Source organism: Rhipicephalus microplus, chromosome 3, assembly GCF_043290135.1.
Source record: "Rhipicephalus microplus isolate Deutch F79 chromosome 3, USDA_Rmic, whole genome shotgun sequence".
NCBI classification, from domain to species: domain Eukaryota; kingdom Metazoa; phylum Arthropoda; class Arachnida; order Ixodida; family Ixodidae; genus Rhipicephalus; species Rhipicephalus microplus.
In genome coordinates, this window is record NC_134702.1 from 200,560,332 (window position 1) to 200,580,560 (window position 20,229).

The 20,229-nt window shown below is 47.1% G+C and overlaps 1 protein-coding gene across 1 annotated transcript; it reads left to right on the forward strand.

The window, feature by feature from the left end:
- Positions 1-3,102: 3,102 nt before the first annotated feature.
- On the forward strand, positions 3,103-19,851 carry LOC142804094 (sulfotransferase 2A1-like). Its single transcript, XM_075890666.1, has 3 exons — positions 3,103-3,202; positions 9,421-9,765; positions 19,071-19,851. The coding sequence occupies exons 2-3, from the start codon at positions 9,431-9,433 to the stop codon at positions 19,696-19,698; spliced, it is 963 nt and encodes a 320-aa protein (XP_075746781.1). The 5' UTR covers positions 3,103-3,202; positions 9,421-9,430; the 3' UTR covers positions 19,699-19,851.
- Positions 19,852-20,229: the final 378 nt, after the last annotated feature.

Consider the following 20,229-nt stretch of genomic DNA (forward strand, 5'->3'; position numbering starts at 1 on the left):
TGGGTCGTCCAGTGCGCCAACCCTTTAAAAAACTTGGTCTTCATCACCTATCAATTTTGGCGCACACCCACTTCAGGCATAATTCCTCATCGTCGCCAGCCACTGCATGAACAATTGGCACACAATTCCTTGCAAGTGTTTAGCGGATACCACGCTTCTCAGAAGAACGACAGCAGATAGCTTAGCGAATGCCTGCCTACTACCCAAAAATTATTATTATTAATGTCGTAGTTGGTACCCAGCAAGCGTGCTTGTAACAGTTACCCAATGAGTGTTTACAAAAGACTCTGAAAGGCCACTCCTCTAACTTTCGCTGTGATTGTGCCGCGTTTTCCGCGCATGCAGGCCTGACGTTTTTTTAAGTGGCGAGTGCTTGACTTCGTTACCCGCGCAAGACATTGCTGACTCCGAATGCTCCTGGTATTGTTCGTGTCACTGACAGAAGAAGTCCTGCCATCATAGGAATGTGCACAGCGTGCGTCACCATGGCCGATCACGACATATCTGATTTTGGTCTCATATCTGTTTTTGGCTTCCGCCTCGGTGCATCAGTGGCTAGGGTGCTCCGCTGCTGACCCGAAGGTGGCGGGCTCGATCCTTGTCGTAGCGGTCGGATTTCGACGGAAACGAATTGGTAGAGGTCCCTGTGTTGCGGATGTCAGTCAACGTAAACAACACCCGATGATCAAATTTTTCAAAGGCCTCTACTGCGGCGTCTCTCATAGTTAAATCTTGGTTTTGGGTCCGTACCACCCCACAAAATTAATTAAATAAAAAGGGCTTTTCTCAGTGTTTTCGCGTGCTCAATTTGTTATTCGCATGTTTACCTGCGTTCCGCCAAGTGATGACGGTGGCCTGGGACCGAATACTACAGCATGCTTTTAAGTGTTACGCAGTCACAAATACCTACGCGTTCGAATGATCTAATTAAAGCACACCGCTTTGCTCTATGCACGTTACCAAAACCAAAACAGGCAAGCAAATATTGGATCAACTACGTATAGCGTACCACTTTGTGTGTAATGGGATCAGAGTTGATACACCCAGATGCATAACAGTCATGAAAACCGTCTGTTCTGCGCCCAAAACAATGCATATAAACCACCATCAGGGCAGACAGGAAAGCAGAGGCCGCGATGTAGTACATGAAGAAATTTGGCATATTCTGTGCAAATGCTCGCAGAGACAGTCACTCTGTAATATACTAGATGAACTGGACAACTAGAATCTTTTGGAAGAAAGAATCCTGCGCTACCGACAGGACATCATGTCGCAGAAGAAGGCTTTGAAAGTGCTCCTGCGTTCAGCCGACTTCAGAACGCCCTGCATGTGAGCACACGTGTATTTTTACCTAATTTATTCTATATCTCTCGATCCTCTTTCCGACCCTTATTTCTCCACCCCTGTGTGGAGTATCAAACCAATTCTTCTAGGTTAAACTCCGTGTCTCTTCCTTTTATTTATTTCTCTCTCTCTTGGTAACATCATGGACGCTGTATTTGCAGACGCACATAGATACAGACACCTGCACGCCTACACAGCCGCGGTGAGATATTATCATGAAAACTGTGGCTGCCGTCATTACAGCACACGAAAAATCCACAGAGAAAGTGTATTTCGCATTAACCACAGTGAAAACGTGACAGGACATATTGCCTTATCATTTGTCGACGGTGATACAAAATTTCACCTACGGTCGAATCCCCCTAAAGACACTCAAAATTATGAAATTTTGTAGTAATGAAGATGAGAAAGTGTTTTCTTCTTTATATCCGCTCACACACTGTCGGACAGCAGAAATAAGGGGGCCGACCATCTTGCTCGAGGACTTATACAGATCAAGCCTCGTCGCCGCAGGGAATGCCTAGCACTCTGTGTTCAACACCTCGAAACAGATGTTTAATAGTGTCTCTGTGCCGATTCAGCTCTCGGTAATAATGTCACTGTTGAAAATACTTGAAACAAACTGTTATAAATCTAAACGCAGCCTCAATTTATTGATTAATTTTGTGGTTGATAACTACGCACACCGTCATGTTCTTCGTAATTAAATCGCCATTGTGCCACACACACAAAAAGCCGGAATGTAACTATAGGCATCCAAAGCCCACAGCACTGGTGCCCTGGTTTATCGCGAGTAATATTTGTTAGTAACTATATACGGCTGCTGTTACATGACGACGATACTGAATGACGAGCAAGGCCATGCGCGGCCGCTGCCGTTCATTAGGGTGTTTGAACAGATTTACTATAGTCATCTAATGAAACCCGAATAGCGGAAAACCTTTGCGATCGTGTAGTGTGCGCCGTGCGCTTATCACCATGAACAGACGCGCATATATGCGCGTAACTTTCGATTAAGATGCGCGCGCCTGTCAATGGTGATAGCTGGATGGTGTGTATCGCGAAGCCTTGCCGCTGTTCGGCTTTCATTTGACGCCGACATTACACAACTATATGTAAACGCGGCGCCTGCGCTTAGGTGTTTATAAATATTGCAACAAACTCTTCTATTAACTGACTGCAATGTCTTATACGCAATTGTAATGAGTGCGACAGGTATACAGCACCGAAGAACGCATACCAAGTTCTGCATCATAGAAAACTACCTTGTCGTACCTTCGGTGGTCCTACAAACGGCGAAGCGTAGGAAAAGTCTCCGTGAGACCTATCTGTGCCTGAGATAAGACGCTAATATAGTATACTTGTAACGTCAACAGATTATGGCATAACTACCTTTGGACGCGCGCCATATTTGTCTGTTTTTTGTTATCAGAGTACGCAGTTCATTCATAAAACGACACGGCTAGTTCACTTATGTTTGCTTTCGTGCGTTGCCTGCTTAGAACTTGTAACTCCTTCACGCATGTCATCTACGATAACAGAAGTTGCTGCGCCTGCACTCTTGCAAGCGCGGAAGGCGGAGTTAGGCTACACTTACTGATAAAAATAGCTGTCAGAGGGAGGTTGTAAGAGAAGATAATGTGTATCTTGTGTTATCAAGAGCCGCTGGCTACGAGCGCTCGTAATTGTTTAGCGGCCTAACTGCCTTGTACACCAGCGGGCCGAAATCACCTGTGGTGCTTCCTTCTAGGCACAGAAGCCTTCGAAATAGCGCGCGTATGTAAACTGTAGTTGGAGCATCAAGTGGGATCCCAGTCGACACAACCCTTAACAAAGACACACCACGAAAGCTGAACAGGTGAGCGTTAAATTGTGCAATTCAAAGACATTTTACGTTCTTCGTTATTTTTCCTTCCCGCATCGTAGCTTTCCTTCGCTTTGCTGCGGTCGCTTTGTTCGCGTGGGCTCAGGAGTTGTGAAGTTCCGCTGGCGCGACACATGCTTCAGCAGATTTATTCCGCATGAGCGACAACGAATGCGTTCATGCCCGTGTCCGCAAAAAGCCAAGCTGGTCATGTAACAACCCTGAAATCAAAGGTCTGAAGAACTTCATGAAACTATAGTTTGTTTTGGGGGCCCCACCTTGATGGTACAGTAGTTGCGGTGCTCAGCTGCTGATCCGAAGTCGAGGTCTGGATCTGGACCTCGGTGGTCGCATTCCGGGGGAAACGAAATGATCGAGGCCCATGCACTGCCCAATGTCAGTGCCTGACCCTGCAAACTTATCAACGATTAATGGCTGAAGATTGCGAAGCCTTTGCCTACTGCTCGCCTCATAATCATATCATGGTTCTGGCACTTTCCTGTTTTTTTCGAAATTCTTTCTTTAAACTTTGCAGTGTGTCAAAAAATGCACGTGCCAGTTCGCTTCATGTGTGAACTGTAACCATGAATTACAGAACGGTCCGTGAATTCAGCTGTCGACATCAGGCTTGCTGCCAAGCTCGATGTCTGTGGCACGGAAGTTGTGGAGACGGCTTAATGTAGGTCTTCGCAAGCCCACATTAGGAGTGTCAGTCACATCGCGGGTTTTGGCGGGAACCCACTGACACTATTATTAGGTGTGTTTGTGGCGTTATTTAATGGCTCCGATCTATCAACTGTTTACTGTCTCTGCAAGATCATGTCCGACGGCGCGAACTCTTCGTATTAATGAACACACCCGCCGCAGTTGCGTCATGTCGTTCTGTGTAAAGGACGCATAGTCGCTACCACGTCACGCCGGCCACACTTCGAGATCAAGAAATTTAAAAAGTACCAATGAGGTTATTTGGGAACCCATTAGGAGCCATATCCGGCCATCTGCCACGGTGGCCTAGTAGCTAAGGCACTCGGCTGCTTGGCTGACCTGCAGGTCGCGGGATCGAATCCCGGTCATGGCAGCTCCATTTTTGATGGAGGCGAAAATGCACGAGGCCCATGTGCTTAGACTTAGGTGCCCGTTAAAGATCCCCAGGTGGTCGAAATTTCCGGAGCACTCCATGATGGCGTCTCTCGTATCAGAATAGGTGGACGTTAAACCTAAACAAGTACTATTAGCCACAGCACGCCAAAGATAATTTACATTCCTACACAGCCCAGTGTTTAATGCATAATCATATTCTGTTTTTGGTAACTAATTCATTTTTTAGCATGAGAATGGTGAAGCAGCTCGTAAATAATTAAGCATTTTAAATTGATTGAAGCCACGTTTTTACGAGTTATCCTTCGGGTTTTAAGGAAATAAACCCACAGGGTTCGTTATGAATTCTCCAAGTTGACTCGATAATGCCCCGCCGTGGTGGTATAGTGGCTAAGGTACTCGGCTGCTGACCCGCAGGTCGCGGGTTCGAATCCCGGCTGCGGCGGCTGCATTTCCGCTGGAGGCCCAAATGTTGTCGGCCCGTGTGCTCAGATTTGGGTGCACGTAAAAGAACCCCAGGTGGTCAAAATTTCCATAGTCCTCCACTACGGCGTCTCTCATAATCGTATGGTAGTTTTGGGACGTTAAACCGCGCATATCAATCAAGTTGACTCGACAAAATACATCTATCTTAATATTCTTTTCTTTCGTTCAGCCCCAACCCTCCGAAAGCTTTCTGCGCTTCCCGTGATTTCGCACTGCCTCTGTTATCGGCCCACTTTTTACCAAGAGATGATATTATGTGATGACGTCATCATGTTATGATGAACTTTTGCACCATGCGTGCTGGCGCTGCCGACGTAAACTTTTTCGTTTCATCAGCCATCCAAGGCTCTAAAACGTAGCCGAGGAAGAATTTTCTAAGACATACGCACAAGCCCCGATTTGTCGTATACAGCGTGGAACGCTTCACTGTGAAGATAGTTAATCTGTTTGTCAGTTAGTATGATAGATTTGAAGCTGATAAATGACTGACCTGCAACACGCATGGAAAAGGTTTCATACATTTCGCGGGCACGGCTGCGTCTGCTGGAAGTTCGTGATGCAGCCACAATCGGCACATTGTATTGCGAAAATACTTCCCGCCTTTTCTCTAATGTTGTCAGAATTTGAACACAAGCGATCGTTTATACAGCGACCATAGTGTATTCCACATAGATGCAGTGAGAGGATAATTCCTCATTTTTTTAGCGTATTGAATTGAAGACTAAACTGCCATACAAACAGCAGATAGAAACAGCGGAGCCAGCTGAGCATTGCTTGTGCACAAGTGTCATGCAAGGCGAGTGTGATCATGACAATAATTAGTGATAATTTACCAGGCAAAGCCACGATAGAATTGATATCAACTGTGGATCAATTTCGACAGCATGGGGAGCACCAGAACGTGTGCCTATATTTAAGTAAGCTGGTGTTTTTGCACTGTTGTGCATAATATCGAAACGCGGCCGGTTATCAAAAGTTCAAAATTATCAAAAGTATCAACGCGGGTGCCAAAGCCCGCGTTGTCCTCAAGCTTAGCAGGTCGACGCCGAAAGTGGCAATGAGTTGTGTTTCAGTGCACCGCAACGCCATAACGAGCTGTGAACAAAGCCGCCTTTATTTTTTCTCGGCCACAAAGTTGACCTGAAACAAAAAAAGCACTGTGACATCATCGTATATTTTGACGCTCTTTGACACCGACATATATCTTCTATACCACAACAATTTTCTGGCTGCGTATATATGGCTCGTACTCTGGCTTCGTTACAACCCGCGGCGCCACAATGCCCCAACTAAAACTTGACTGAGCAAAAGCTTCATAGGACAAAAGGTGCGCACTCTTCCATCGGTACTAACAATGCAGGAACATTGTATAGTGTTCCATACACAGCCAATGAAGCAGAAATTAGCAAAGGTGAAGTAGTTCGGTATTGCCCCACTGCGGTGGTCTAATGGCTAAGGTACTCGGCTGATGACCCGCAGGTTGCAAGATTGAATACCGGCTGCGGCGGCTGCATTTCCGATGAAGGCGAAACTGATGGCCCGTGTGGTCAGATTTGGGTGCACGTTAAAGAACCCCAAGTGCTTGAAATTTCCGGCGCCCTTCAATACGGCGCCTCTGATAATCATATCATGGTTTCGGGACGTTAAACCCCACAAATCAAGTATTTCGGTATTCGACGTTGTTATGGCATTTACATACTAACTGATAGGTTCTGATAATGTTTTTTTTTCATTTTTATGCCTCGTACTAGTGTCTTACAACATATTTCACAATTAGAAAGTGTTTGACGGCATAGCGCATCGATTTCACTAGGTGCAACTTCACGAATTTTTATTGATACTTTTAGTCTCTACGCAAATTCCGCGGCATATAGCAAGAGAAGTTATAAAATTTCTTCAATAGAGTGGGACGTTTCAACATTGTTTGCTAGGCAGACATTGTAGGAATCCAATTTAGTTAGGTTACCCGTCATTATTTATTGAAGCGGATTAAAACAATACCAAATAGTAGCTCTTTTACATTACGAGTAATCCTAAGTACAAGGATTGCAGCGGTTTAGCACTATTAAGTTTATTATTAGAATAATATTAATAATAATCATATTTTTATTAAGTATCATGAGTCACGGCTATTCTGTTCATATGCTATTCAGTGCTCTCAGTTATTATTGACTGTCACATTGTTAAAAACAAAACACAGAACAGAAAGAAAAGTTCTGAACAGTGTAAACGACCTGTGATTTGCTCTTCTCATAATTCACAAAAATTACGTCGTATTTTCTAGCTTCTTTCGATTCTCTTTTTGAAGTTGCGAAGCTATTCTGTCACTTTAAGTCACGTGGCTTTGTGTTCTGAGAGTGAGCGTCGAGTTTATTGAAAAAAAGCACTTGCCACAAATGAGCTGTCAACAGCACATGAGCAAATTTAGATATTCGCGCTTCCTTGAATCACTCAGGGACCTACTTGACAGATTGTCATGCAGTAGGTATTAGTGTGCATGCTACGTGGTAATAACAGAAGAACGCAGCACGACAAAAAACACCGTATGAAGTCTGATTAACTTCTTTTTTATTTGTTGTATTTAACTACACCCTTTGTACATGCGCGTATGCACCGGGTGCATACGCGCATATGCCAGCATTTGCTGTATCCTCAAAAATTCGTGGCACAGGCTTTTCAAGAACATGCGAACAGGACGGGTGCCGAATTTCCAAGTGATTCGTTTCTACAAGGCATGCGCAATTAAGAAGGTTCAAGGTAAGATAAGATAACGAGATAAGCGCAGTCGACACCAAACACCGAAAAATGCGCCTGTTCATGAAACTGGTCGTACCAATCAGACTACACCCGTAACGCCACCCGGTATAGTAGTAGCTGCTCACATAAAAGAGGCAAGTATGGCTTCAGGCTGGCACGAACATCGTTTCTAAGTAGTTGTGCATCAGTACATGATTAGCTAATACCGCAAACTTCTGTAGTTTTACCCGACTGTTGTGGGAACTAAAGAAACCCTGCTGGCGTAAATAATTAATGATGTCTAGGGTTTTCCGTCCCAAAAGCCCGATGTAATCATGAGAGACATCGCAATGGATGGCTCCGGAAATTTCAGCCATCTAGTGTTATTCAACGTGTACTGACAATGCAGAGCACATACGGGCCTCTACCATTCACATCCACCGAAATAGGACCGCCGCAGCAACCTTCACGGTGGTCTTGTTATCATGCTCCACTGCTGAGCTGCGGGTCGTGGAATCGAATCCCTGCCGCGGCAGCCATAGATTCGACGTAGGCGAACGTGCTTGACGTCCGTTTGCTTTGATTTACATGCTCGTTAAAACACCCCATATGGTCAAAATTTCTGGAGCCCTCTATTACGGTGTGTCTTAAAATCATATCACGGTTTTGTGACTTTTAACCACAGCAATTATAAATATTATGAGCACCGCAGTTGGGAAGAAATACGCGAACTTTGGGTCAGAAGTGAACGCACTGCATCCACTGATTTACTGTGGCTGAAGCAGTAAATAAAAACATCACAATTTCTTCCCATGACGTACTACGGTGTTGCTTGTGATCGCTGAATTGAAACAGCTTGATGTTCGGCACAGAAAACAATAACTCGTACATTATACTAACTCTCAAAATGAGTACGACTTCGTCAACAGCGCAATTTTAAAAGGAACAAGACTGCAAGCATGTGCGCTTCACAGAGTTGTCCGCGGCGAGATTTTACTTCCCAAGACCACAATACGATTACGAGGGGCGCCGTGATTGGGAGGTTATGGAAATTTCGGCCTTCTGGTAGTCTTGAACATGCACTGACATCTAACAGTATGCCGACCTCTTGCATTTCGCCTCATCTTCACAAAAATTAAAAAATGAAGACGTACGGTCTCATTCGCAATTGTCCATACCACAGCTCGAAGGAGCGAGTCCTGTTCTTTGATTTCTTTTCTGTCGAGTGTACCGTCTAATGGACAGCTGGAGTATCACTCCGGCCTGATTAAGTGCCTTGTCGTGGACCAATCTTTTACACTCTACGCCATTTTCTTGCAGAGGTTCTATAACTGTTCAACTGACCAGCAAAAATGACTTTCGCAGGAAGCTCGGGCGCAACAGAGAGTTGCTCCACTCCGCAGATAACAAGCACTCAGTGTTTCAGCAGCGTGCACGTATACGCAAACAAGAGAAAAATAGTCGTGCGCAGAAAGCGACGCTGAGGATGGAAACATTGAATAGTGAGGATAACGTTGACAAAGAAAACAAACAATTTCTTTCTATTGCCGTTAACGTAACACAAAACTTGCGCAGGAGCTCTAGCACACTATGCTAACGAAAAACCGTTTCCACGCGTATAATTCAACATCTCAACTACTTACATAGGAGGGCGTAAAATGGGTAGTAACTACAACGTAGCTCAAGTGCAAATTTCCGTTTAGTTTTTTTAGTATTATGCATTTTTATAGGTAGAGTACGGGTAACAGCCACTTACACCACAGGGATAAATTTGAATGTTAATTTCCTGTATTTTGTGTCCCAGAAGTTCTTATGAATAATAATACTCGTTAAACTAACGCTGTTTTTAAGCTTCAGCGGTCATGCACAAACGATGCAACTGTTTCTCTCAGGCTTGCTGCAATGACTACAGCTCGGAGACCCTACACGCAAATTATCGACGGCGTAGTGCGCAGCCCCTGGGTTGACCCGGATGTGTATCGGAAGAGCGCCTCGTTCCAAGCCTCTACGGGAGACCTGGTGCAGAGCTCGTACCCAAAGAGTGGTACGCACTGGGTTCAGTACATCACGCAGCTGATCCTCAGGAATGGCGATCCGATCGATACCTACGAAGAGTTCACCAGCAACACCCGCATCATCGAGTACATGGGGGACCGCGAGTGGACGCCAACGCTGCCAGTGCGAACGCTGCTGACGCATCAGCCTCTTCACCGGGAAACCATGAACGATGATGCTAAGTATGTGTATGTTATAGACACGTTGATTCATTTATTTCTTTATTTATTTATTAACTTACTGACTAATTGAATAATTGATTTTGGAGGACTACAAAGAATGATATAGTTAGAAGAAAGGAACAGCATCCTTCAAATGAAGCACACTCCAGATGAATGACCGTAGGGAAGAGAGAGTGCAGCCCCCAGAGGATATGCTGAGTGACAGAGAGGCATCCAAGTTTAAGGTGATCATTCAGGCATGTTTATTGTACTATCAACGTCATATAAAAACCGAACACTGTCAGGCATTCGCAGTTCTGTAGTGCACCCCATCCAGTTATTGCCATGGACATACGCACGCATCCGGTTGGGTAGGACTTTACGCACATATGCGTTCTTCTTCATGTTTACAACTAGACGGCGAGCACTATATACTACTGCAACTGCCTGCCGCTATTTGGTTTTTGTTTGACGCCGAATGTACTGTACATCCAAGAGCACTTACTGTTTCCTTGCGTTTCTCTGTGATAGAACTGCGATCAGCAGCGTAGCGGCATCTGTCTCACAGAATAGTCAATAGTTCATTTCCGAGAGCCCTGTATTGGCGATGCTGTTCAATCATGTCTTTTTACCCTTAGCATGAAAACTCGTTAACATTCCTGACAAATTATTTGCGTACGAAAACTACGTGGTTATATGGCTGGTACATTATAATTTGCATTGCTAGAAGGTCGCACTTGGGATCATTCTGGACACGTATCTCCAGTGAGCAGACTTCGGTTTTGCGCTCTCAACCACCAAGACAACATAAATTGGCACCCACCATTTCTCACGGGGGGAACTAGAGCAAATACGTCAGGAAACGTAGCGCAATTCGGCATAGTCTGGCATTGTTTCATTGCGATTTCGTAGTCGTTGTTATTATTATTATTTATTTAATGAAGGAGAAGCGAAGGTAAAGTCGCCCTTTCCGAACGCCGCTTATATGTATATACACACCGCCCACGTTCGAGGGAGACGCGTCGAGGCACGAGACGAGCCATGTCCAGTGGGGCCGAAGCCGCACATGGGCAGTGACGCCGAGGCTTCACATCGTGCGATAAAGCAATGCTCTGCATTCAAGAATGTACTGCCCATTACAAACTGAAGGGGCCTGCACCGCATCGTACAAATGCCCATAAAATCCTCTTTTTTGTCTTTTTCTTCGCAGCCGTTTCGAAAGGTGCCAGGACAACCGGTGTTGCCATATCGTAAGCCTCGAAAATCAAGAGGCGTTTTGTGACTTGTCCACTAAATACAGAGGGGAAGGGGGGGGGGCATGTGCCGTGGTATGGTGAAAGTCAGATTGAACTTGAATGATTAAACGCCAGTAAGTGCCTCTGAGATCCGCGTGCTTGGTTTCTTGGTAGAACACTCGTGTTCTGCAGCACGAAGGGTTTCCACTCTGCGTGCCACAAGGGCGCGAGCGTTCTGCACCTGAACCGTGGCCAATACTGGTTGCTCCTGTGCCCGCATCATCAGTTCATTAGTTTATTGAAATATATGCCACAGCAACGCTAGCTATTGAGCTCTTCACCTTGAACATGCCACCGGTTACCGCCTATACTTCATTTTTGCTACCTCATGCGTGAAGTTGGCTTTGAATTTTAGGCATATAACAGTAATATAAATGACATTTTGCTTTACATCACACATTGTGGAGCCGAAAGATTGCTCCTCTGAGGTATCTATATTGTGAGACGACGTCAGGTACGAAGGAGCGACCGTTTTATTGTCAACCCAGACGCGCGAGCCAGCAACCGAACAAGCAGCGAGCGGCTACGATGATGATGATCACGGTGCTTTGTATGCGCAGGTGAAAGTGAAAATGATGAGCAACACAATCAGCGCTCACACTATTTCCCCCCTACACGAAAGCGGTCTGCAAGACGTTCATTTAGTAAGTGTATGAGCGCCGGATGTAAGGTTTCAGGCGAGACACATGGACGATCTCGGTCCCGCGACGACGGCGATCAGAAGCCGAAGTAACCGGAGCGACGCGATAATTTACGGCCGATGTTCGTTCAAGCACGGTGTAAGGACCCAGGTATCTGTGAATGAATTTTTCACAGAGGCCGGGTGTGCGAACAGGTGTCCAGAGGAGCACTTCGTCGCCTGGGTAGAATGACACAACTCGACGTGTCGCATCACAACGAACTTTTCGCTGGGCCTGAATGGTAGAGGTGTTGGCGCGGGCGATTGTGCGGCAGTGGTTGACACGGGCAGCGAATTCTTCCGGAAGGGACGCAGATGGGACAGAAGGCGTGGACAAAAAGCTGGTGTCTAGAACAAAAGATGGTGCACGGCCATACACAAGAAAAAACGGGCTGTAACTTGTAGTGCGTTGTAGGGCAGTGTTATAGGCAAACGTGACGAAAGGTAGTATTGTGTCCCAGTTCTTGTGATCGGGTTGGACATACATAGAGATCATGTCTGACAAAGTTCTATGAAAACGCTCAGTAAGACCATTTGTTTGCGGATGATATGCCGAGGTGGTCTTATGGATTGTGTCAGAGGCCTGTAAAACTTCAGCGAGCACACGAGAAAGAAATGTCTTGCCACGGTCACTCAGGAGAACACGAGGGGCGCCGTGGCGCAGGATAATGGCACGCAGAACAAAGTCGGCTACTTCGCTGGCAGCTCCAGTAGGAAGAGCTGCCGTCTCAGCGTAGCGAGTAAGATGGTCTACGGCAGTAACAATCCAGCGGTGACCGGCGGCGGTAAGCGGAAGGGGTCCGTATAAGTCTATGCCGACGAACTCGAAGGGAGCGGATGGGCACGGGAGAGGTTGTAGAGGGCCGGCGGGAAGAGATGTCGAACGTTTTCGGTGCTGACATGATGAACAGGAAGTGACGTACCTGGAAACACTAGTGGAGAGGCCAGGCCAGAAGCAGCGAGTCTTAATGCGATCGTAGGTTTTATGAAAACCCAAGTGGCCAGCCGTCGGGTCGTCATGAAAGGCTTCTAAGACTTGGAGTCGAAGTGAGCGAGGTATGACCGGGACCCATCGGCTACCGAGAGGATGGTAAGTTTGTCGAAGTAGCGTTCCGTCATGAAGTTTGAAACGCGTGAGTTGTCGTCGCAAGCGGCTGTTGGGAGCACGAGATGAGCCGGTGAGCCGATCGATGATTGTACGGCAGTATGTGTCTGCACGTTGGAGCGAGGTGAGGTCTGCGGATTGAAGGAAGTCATCCGGTGCAGTGGGCTCGATGGGACTAAGACTGGTCGTCTGCTTGGTCTCTTGGCTGGGAGGTGCTGCGCAGCAGGTAGATGCGTCATGATTTTGCAACAGCGGACAGCGTGACAAAGCGTCGGCATCTTGGTGTTTGCGACCCGACCGGTATGTGACACTGTAGTCATACTCCTGCAGTCGGAGCACCCAACGACCGAGGCGTCCTGACAAGTTTTTTAATGATGACAACCAACAGAGCGCATGATGATCCGTGACGATCGTGAAGCGGCGGCCATACAAATAGGGGCGAAATTTTTGCACGGACCATACGATAGCGAGACATTCCTGTTCAGTGATGCTGTAATTGCGTTCCGCTGGGGAGAGAGTACGGCTCGCGTAAGCCACGACTTGCTCTTGTGAAGCCTGGTCACGCTGCAGCAGGACAGCGCCGATTCCGTGCCCACTTGCGTCAGTGTGTAATATAGTAGGGGCTGTGGGATCAAAATGGCGAAGAACTGGCCCTGACGTGAGGCATCGCTTCAGGGTCTGGAAAGCAGCTTCACAGTCATCTGTCCAAAGAAATGATGCACTTGTGGTCAGGAGTTTGTGAAGAGGAGCCGCGATAGTGGCAAAATCACGGACAAAACGGCGGAAGTAAGAGGCTAAGCCGAGGAAGCTGCGAAGGTCTTTGAGCGTGGTGGGCTTAGGAAAGTGCAGCACAGCGGCCACTTTGTCGGGATCAGGTTCGATGCCAAGCTTGCTGACAACGTGGCCTAACACTTTGATGCTGCGGCTCGCAAACCGACACTTCTTGGTATTTAGCTGGAGACCGGCTTTGGCTAGACATGTGAGCACCTCGTCTAGACGTTCTAGGTGTTGCGAGAAGCTGGATGAAAAGATGACGATGTCGTCCAGGTAACAAAGACAGGTCTTCCATTTTAGGCCACGCAGCACCGTATCGATCATCCGCTCAAATGTGGCTGGGGCATTGCAGAGCCCAAAAGGCATCACATTGAATTCGAAGAGACCATCAGGAGTAGCAAACGCTGTCTTCTCTTTATCAGACTCATGCATCGGGATCTGCCAATACCCAGATCGTAGGTCGAGACTTGAGAAATATTCTGCACCCTGTAAGGTGTCAAGTGCATCGTCAATTCGAGGCATAGGATATACATCCTTGCGCGTAATTTTGTTTAGTGCCCTGTAATCAACGCAAAATCGCACTGATCCGTCCCTTTTCTTAACTAGGACAACAGGAGAAGACCAAGGGCTTGTGGAAGGCCTGATAACGTTGCGTGCGAGCATGTCATTGACTTGTTCCTCGATGACCTTGCGTTCTGAAGACGACACGCGGTAAGGGCGACGGCGGATAATACGAGAACCGTCTGTGGCGATGTGATGAGAGGTCACCGTAGTTTGACCTAAGCCGTCCGAACAAACGTCAAAACAAGTCTTGTGTTTTGTTAAAAGGGCCATTAAGTCATTAGTTTGCGTTGGAGTGAGATATGGACTCAAAGTGGCTTTAAGCGCATTAGATGAGCCTCCTGGTGGCGTACACTTAGCGACTGACGGCGGAGACGATACAGTGACGACACATACCGGTGCTATGTCGATAAGGCTGGCAACAGTGGACCCCTCTGGCAGTAGTTGTGGCTCTGTTGTCGTGTTGTAGGCGGTGATACTGGCATGACCACGCGAAAACCGCACTAGACAACATGCGATGGCGATTCCTCGGAAAATGCAGCGCTGATCGGGGACAACCACTGCGTCACCGTCAATGGTATCGCTGGATCTAATGGTGAGGATACGTTCTTGGGCCGGGGGCAGTACAAAGTCTGCAGCTGCAACAAGGTGAGGCGACGAAAAATCGTAAGCACTAGAATTTTCAGTGTCCGTAATGCGAATAACGGGCGGACCACACGAAATGACAGCGGAAGCGGCTGACAGGAAGTCCCAGCCCAATATAATCGGATGAGCACATGAAGAAAGCACAGCCAATTGTATATGGTGACGAATTCCGTCGATCAGAACACGAACAGTGCATTGTCCAATAGGGTAAATTCTATTTTCATTAGCACCACATAACACCGGACCAACATATGGAGTTTGCACTTTTCGTAGACGATGACATAGTTCGCGATCAATGACCGAAATGGCTGCTCCAGTGTCCACGAGTGCGTCAACCGAAATGCCTTCTACACAAACAGTTAGTAAATTTGCAGGGCGCGCAGGAGGAATTGGGACACTTCGACGACAGGCAGTTTCTCCTCCAAAAACTGCAGCTGCTAGTTTTCCGAGTGGCTGTCGAGGGGCATCCGGGCAGAACGTAAAGGCGAAGTAGTACGGCGGAAGGGCGATGGTGAACGACGGCGGGGTGAGCGGGAAGAACGAGGTTCACCGTGGGACAAAGGAGGCGAAGGCGAACGTCGTGACGAGGGAATGTAGGTTCCTGGAACGTAGGGGTCAGACCTCGCAGCCCGGTCACTCTCGTACGAAGAATAACCTCGTCGTTCATCTTGCTGGCGCCGACGGCAAAAGCGGGAGATATGTCCTCTTATGCCACAGTAGTAACAGACGGGGCGCGTAGGGCGCCAGGCAGGGAAGTGTGGTTGTGGTGGTGCCTTGGCTGCCATCGCGGCCAAATGGTCGTATACGACGTCCGTAGTTACAGGTGGAGTAGGTGGAGGAGGCCGTGACACGACTTCGGCATACGTAGGCACATGTAAGGGCACAGGAGGCGGGGCACGTGCGACGCTCGTCATCGACGCCAATTCGTCCTTTATAATTTCCCGCAGGTTAGGAGGGGGTGAGCGGGCAGGTGAAGTCGGTGCGCTGGCAGGAACAAGGCTGTGAAGTTCCTCTCTCACTATGGTGCGAATTAGAGCTCGCAGCTCATGCTCGCCAGTAAGACGAGTGTCATAGGAGGCGTGTGGAAGGCGCATTGAGTAAAGTGCGTCCAGGCGCTGGCAGGTGGTAATAATGTCCTGAACTGTTGTCGGGCTCTGCATGACAAGAGCATTAAAGGCGACGGAGTTGATGCCTTTCATTACTTGCCGAATACGATCGGCCTCCGGCATGTCCTTTTGGGCGCGGCGGCAGAGGGCCAGAACGTCTTCAATGTACGATGTGTACGATTCGTCAGGCCCCTGGATGCGGGTAGCGAGCTTCTGTTTAGCTACCTCAGAGCGTCCTGTAGAAGTGCCGAATATTTGACGCAGCTGCACCGTGAATGCTGACCAATCAGGAAAGTCGCGTTCGTGGTTATGATACCACGTCTTAGCAACCTCCTTCAGATAAAAGGGTACATAGCGCAGCTTATGTGCCTCATCCCAGTAATTGCAAGCACTGGTACGGTCGTAACTGTCCAGCCATTCTTCTACGTCCTCACCGCGAAGGCCAGAAAACACTGGAGGGTCTCGTTGCGAGGTACTCACGGTGTGGAGAGGCCCAGCAGGCTGAGCGGGTGGTGCGAAGAAGGCGGCAGGGGGTGGGTCGTTTTGCGCCATCACTGTTGGCAAGCACAGCCGTCGACCTGATCGGAGCTCCAGAGGTGACCGGTAGTGCACGAGGACTTGGGAATCACAGCACGCTCCACCACTTGTGAGACGACGTCAGGTACGAAGGAGCGACCGTTTTATTGTCAACCCAGACGCGCGAGCCAGCAACCGAACAAGCAGCGAGCGGCTACGATGATGATGATCACGGTGCTTTGTATGCGCAGGTGAAAGTGAAAATGATGAGCAACACAATCAGCGCTCACAATATGTATCTTAGTAGCAAAAATATGCTACATTCGAGGATCTATTGGTCTTTTTGGAGCAGATTTCAAGGCTTTGCAAACGAGCCATGACTGTTGGATTTCCAAGCATTATTTAGAGACTTCATGAATATAATGTTCATTATTTATTGTATTGGACATACAGAAATCCCTTCAAATAGCAACAAACATATAATTAAGTGGATGAATGTTCGTTGAACACAAGGTAAGATGAGCTGTATATTTTAAATACCAGTACCCGTGGCAGAAATGATATAAAATTGGTAAAGTTGAGCACCAAATTAAATAAATAAGCACCATCACATATAATTGTCTCCGAGTAAGCTACTTATAATCGGTACAAGATGAAAGCAGTATGTTACTTTTAACTTAAATAAGAGAGCTTGCAGTGAAAATTTCGCAAAAAAAAAACGGCCAAATGAGCTATATACCCGTAGAAATGCCATTCTTTTTGTGGTGTTACTCAGATAACAGTCGATGAAGGGATAAATGTAGTTAGTCATACTCTCTCATTCACTCCAGTCATCACAGGAGCATTTGTTTATTGATATGATTCGAACGCATTTCTCCAAAATAGTCCGCTTGTAAGGTATATGTATAGCAAACCATAAAAATTTACGGACTACGCGAACGCGTGGCCAAGAACCTTTTCGGGGCGGTTCTGTTACATCAGCGGTGATCAATAGCACTGCGCCGAAGACGCAGCAATTCCGAAAGGTGCGTTCAAACCAAGCGCAGATCTGGAAGACTAAAATGGATTATTCAAAAACACAGAAAATCCGCAGCCAATTACTCAAATCGCGCAAGGATCAATTTTCTCCGCGCGGAAAAGTTCGCCGCTTTGACCTTGGCCACAGCCAATATGGTGTGCGAGACGCGCACGCAGTATCGCGTAGTGCCGCAAGGTGGCGATATGGTCACCATTTATTAGTACATTCCACAGTCCTCTGTGGCAGAGTGAGCAAAAGGTAATGCGATCGGTGTGAACAGCTCTGCTCAGCAGCCGAGGCTTCATATACTTCCATTTCGAGAGTGGTCAATCGGCATAACTCTTATTAGGCGCAATCGTACTCACAAAGTTATCTACTTAACGGCACACAGTTCGAAGCATGCCGCGGCAGCTTTGATTGTGCTGTCATAATGGAAGTGTGGCTCTCATATGGCAGAGCGTTTATGAAAACTGCGAATTGGTGTCATGCTGCACAGCAAAACAAAATTAACATACCACTGAATAACAAGGCCCGTCTCCAGCCTAGTGCTACGGTCTATGGTAGGTGGCGTGGACTGGCAGTTTAACAAGCGCTTGCGCGATAAGTAAACTTTTGTGGTCGATAGAACATATCAATGATGACTGCTGTTGTAGTATTGCCAATGATACGCTAGGAAATAGTAAAGAGATATTGCATACGCAGTCCAAACGTCACGATGCTCTTTCTATAGCAATTTTTACGTGGTGCTGTGAAGGCGTCTGCCACAAAATAATACACAATTGATTGATATGTGGGGTTTAACGGCCCAAATCTACCATATGATTATTAGAGACGCCGTAGAGGAGGGCTCCGGAAATTTTGACCACCTGGAGTTCTTTAAGGTTCACCCAAATCTGAGAACACAGGTCTAATAATACACAAACCACCGACACATGTAATCTCCGTAGCTGTTTCTGCGCTCAGCACAAGTATTGTCATAATGACAATTCATTACGTCCGATCACCAATCAATTAGACTCATTCGCAAAAAGTAAGCTATAGCTTGAAAGCGCTTAAAAATAGTCTACCCATTTCACAAAATTTAAAGTCCTCAGCCAGTTCACGAGCCACGTTATGTCTGATTCTTTGCGGCATACTAAATAAAGCGCACGCCAACTGTCTTCCAAACGTTTAAGCTTACGGTGACATGGTAGAGGTAGGCTGACCGATCTATGATTGACCGCGTAAGTGGGGAGTGATTGCAGTTCTTTCCTGCTGACAAGAGCGTTACGGCTTTAATACTGACCTCTGCGAGATCATTTCAATGGAAGCAGAAAGGTCCGTGCATTGTGCAATGTGAATGTATTATTACAGAACACCATATGGTCGAATTTTTCCGAACCCTCTACAAAAGCATGCCTCAAAACCATATCGTGGTAACGGGATACATTATTATTACAACCTGTGCCTAACACTTCGTGCTTTTGAAAGCGATATTTTCTATACAGGTAGCACGCTTTATTCAGATTGAATGTTTGTCTCGCGAGACTATATTTGTTTTAGTGTCTGGCTCGGACATATAGTGCTTGGTAACCGGTAAAGTATTGAGTTTCTCATGTTTGTTTCTTTTCTTTTCTATCGATTTAAGGTACGTGTACGTGGCTCGGAACCCCTGGGACGTGTGCGTCTCTATTTTCTATAACATGACCAACATAAGCATATACCGATTCCAGGATGGCACGTTCGAAGACATCGTCGACCCTTTCTTACGAGGAGAGCTTGGTTACGGCAGTTACTTCGATCACGTCGCCTCGGGTTACGCCCTAAGAAACGAGCTGAACGTGTTCTTCCTCACCTACGAAGAACTCCAGCGGGACACGCCCGGAACCATTCTCAAGCTCGCTCACTTTGTGGGCGAGAGCTACGGCCGGGCGTTGAAAGAGCAAGAAGGACTGCTGCGGAAGATCATCGAGCGTTCTCAGCCCGAGCACATGCGGAAAGTGATCGTGTTTGACTTGAAGGGAAACGAGAATCCTGGCTGGCGCGAATTGTTCGGCCGAAGGGAAGTGTTTTGCAAGCACGGCTATGGTGGAGACAGCACCAAGTACGGACTCGTCAGGAGAGCCAAGGTGGGAGGCTGGAAGGAACACTTCACGTCGGACCACCTGGCCCGTTTTGAAAAAAAGATGCGAGAGCTGGGTGACAAGGCATCTTTCATGCAGCTGTGGTCGGATATTCGAGAAGAAGCACGGGAACTGTCCGGACTTCCAGCGTGATTTAGGAATGCCCTTCTCTGTTGATGTTATGTGCGTGTTCGTATAATGATTGTTATGGCGTTTATTTATTCACTCCACCATCCTTGTGCGTCTTCAAGTGAGTAGTGATGCGAAAATAATCACTCGTATTTTCCCTTCGGGATGCTCTGTAAACACCGTTCTTGCGTAGTGTTATTTGATGTATCAAGGCGGACCTTATACGCCTCATCTAACTGGAAGTGCGACAGTCGGCGGCTACCGTCCAGTGACGCAAATCACCACGTGATTAGGTCGTCGTATCACGTGACAGACCACAAAAATTTGTGTCATTGTCACGGCGTCACACATTTTGACGTGGCGTCATGTGACGAAACACCACCCGCACTTCACAGCGACCCGTGAAGACAGTGTTCATGTTTCCTGTTTCCTTATACATCGACTGCAAAGGAAAAGATGGCTTTCGCCTTCGAGTTGCCCTAAGCGATTGTACAGGGGACCCAGTGAGATTTTTTTAATACTCCTAGCCAACTATTTGGCTTAAGTATACTAGCA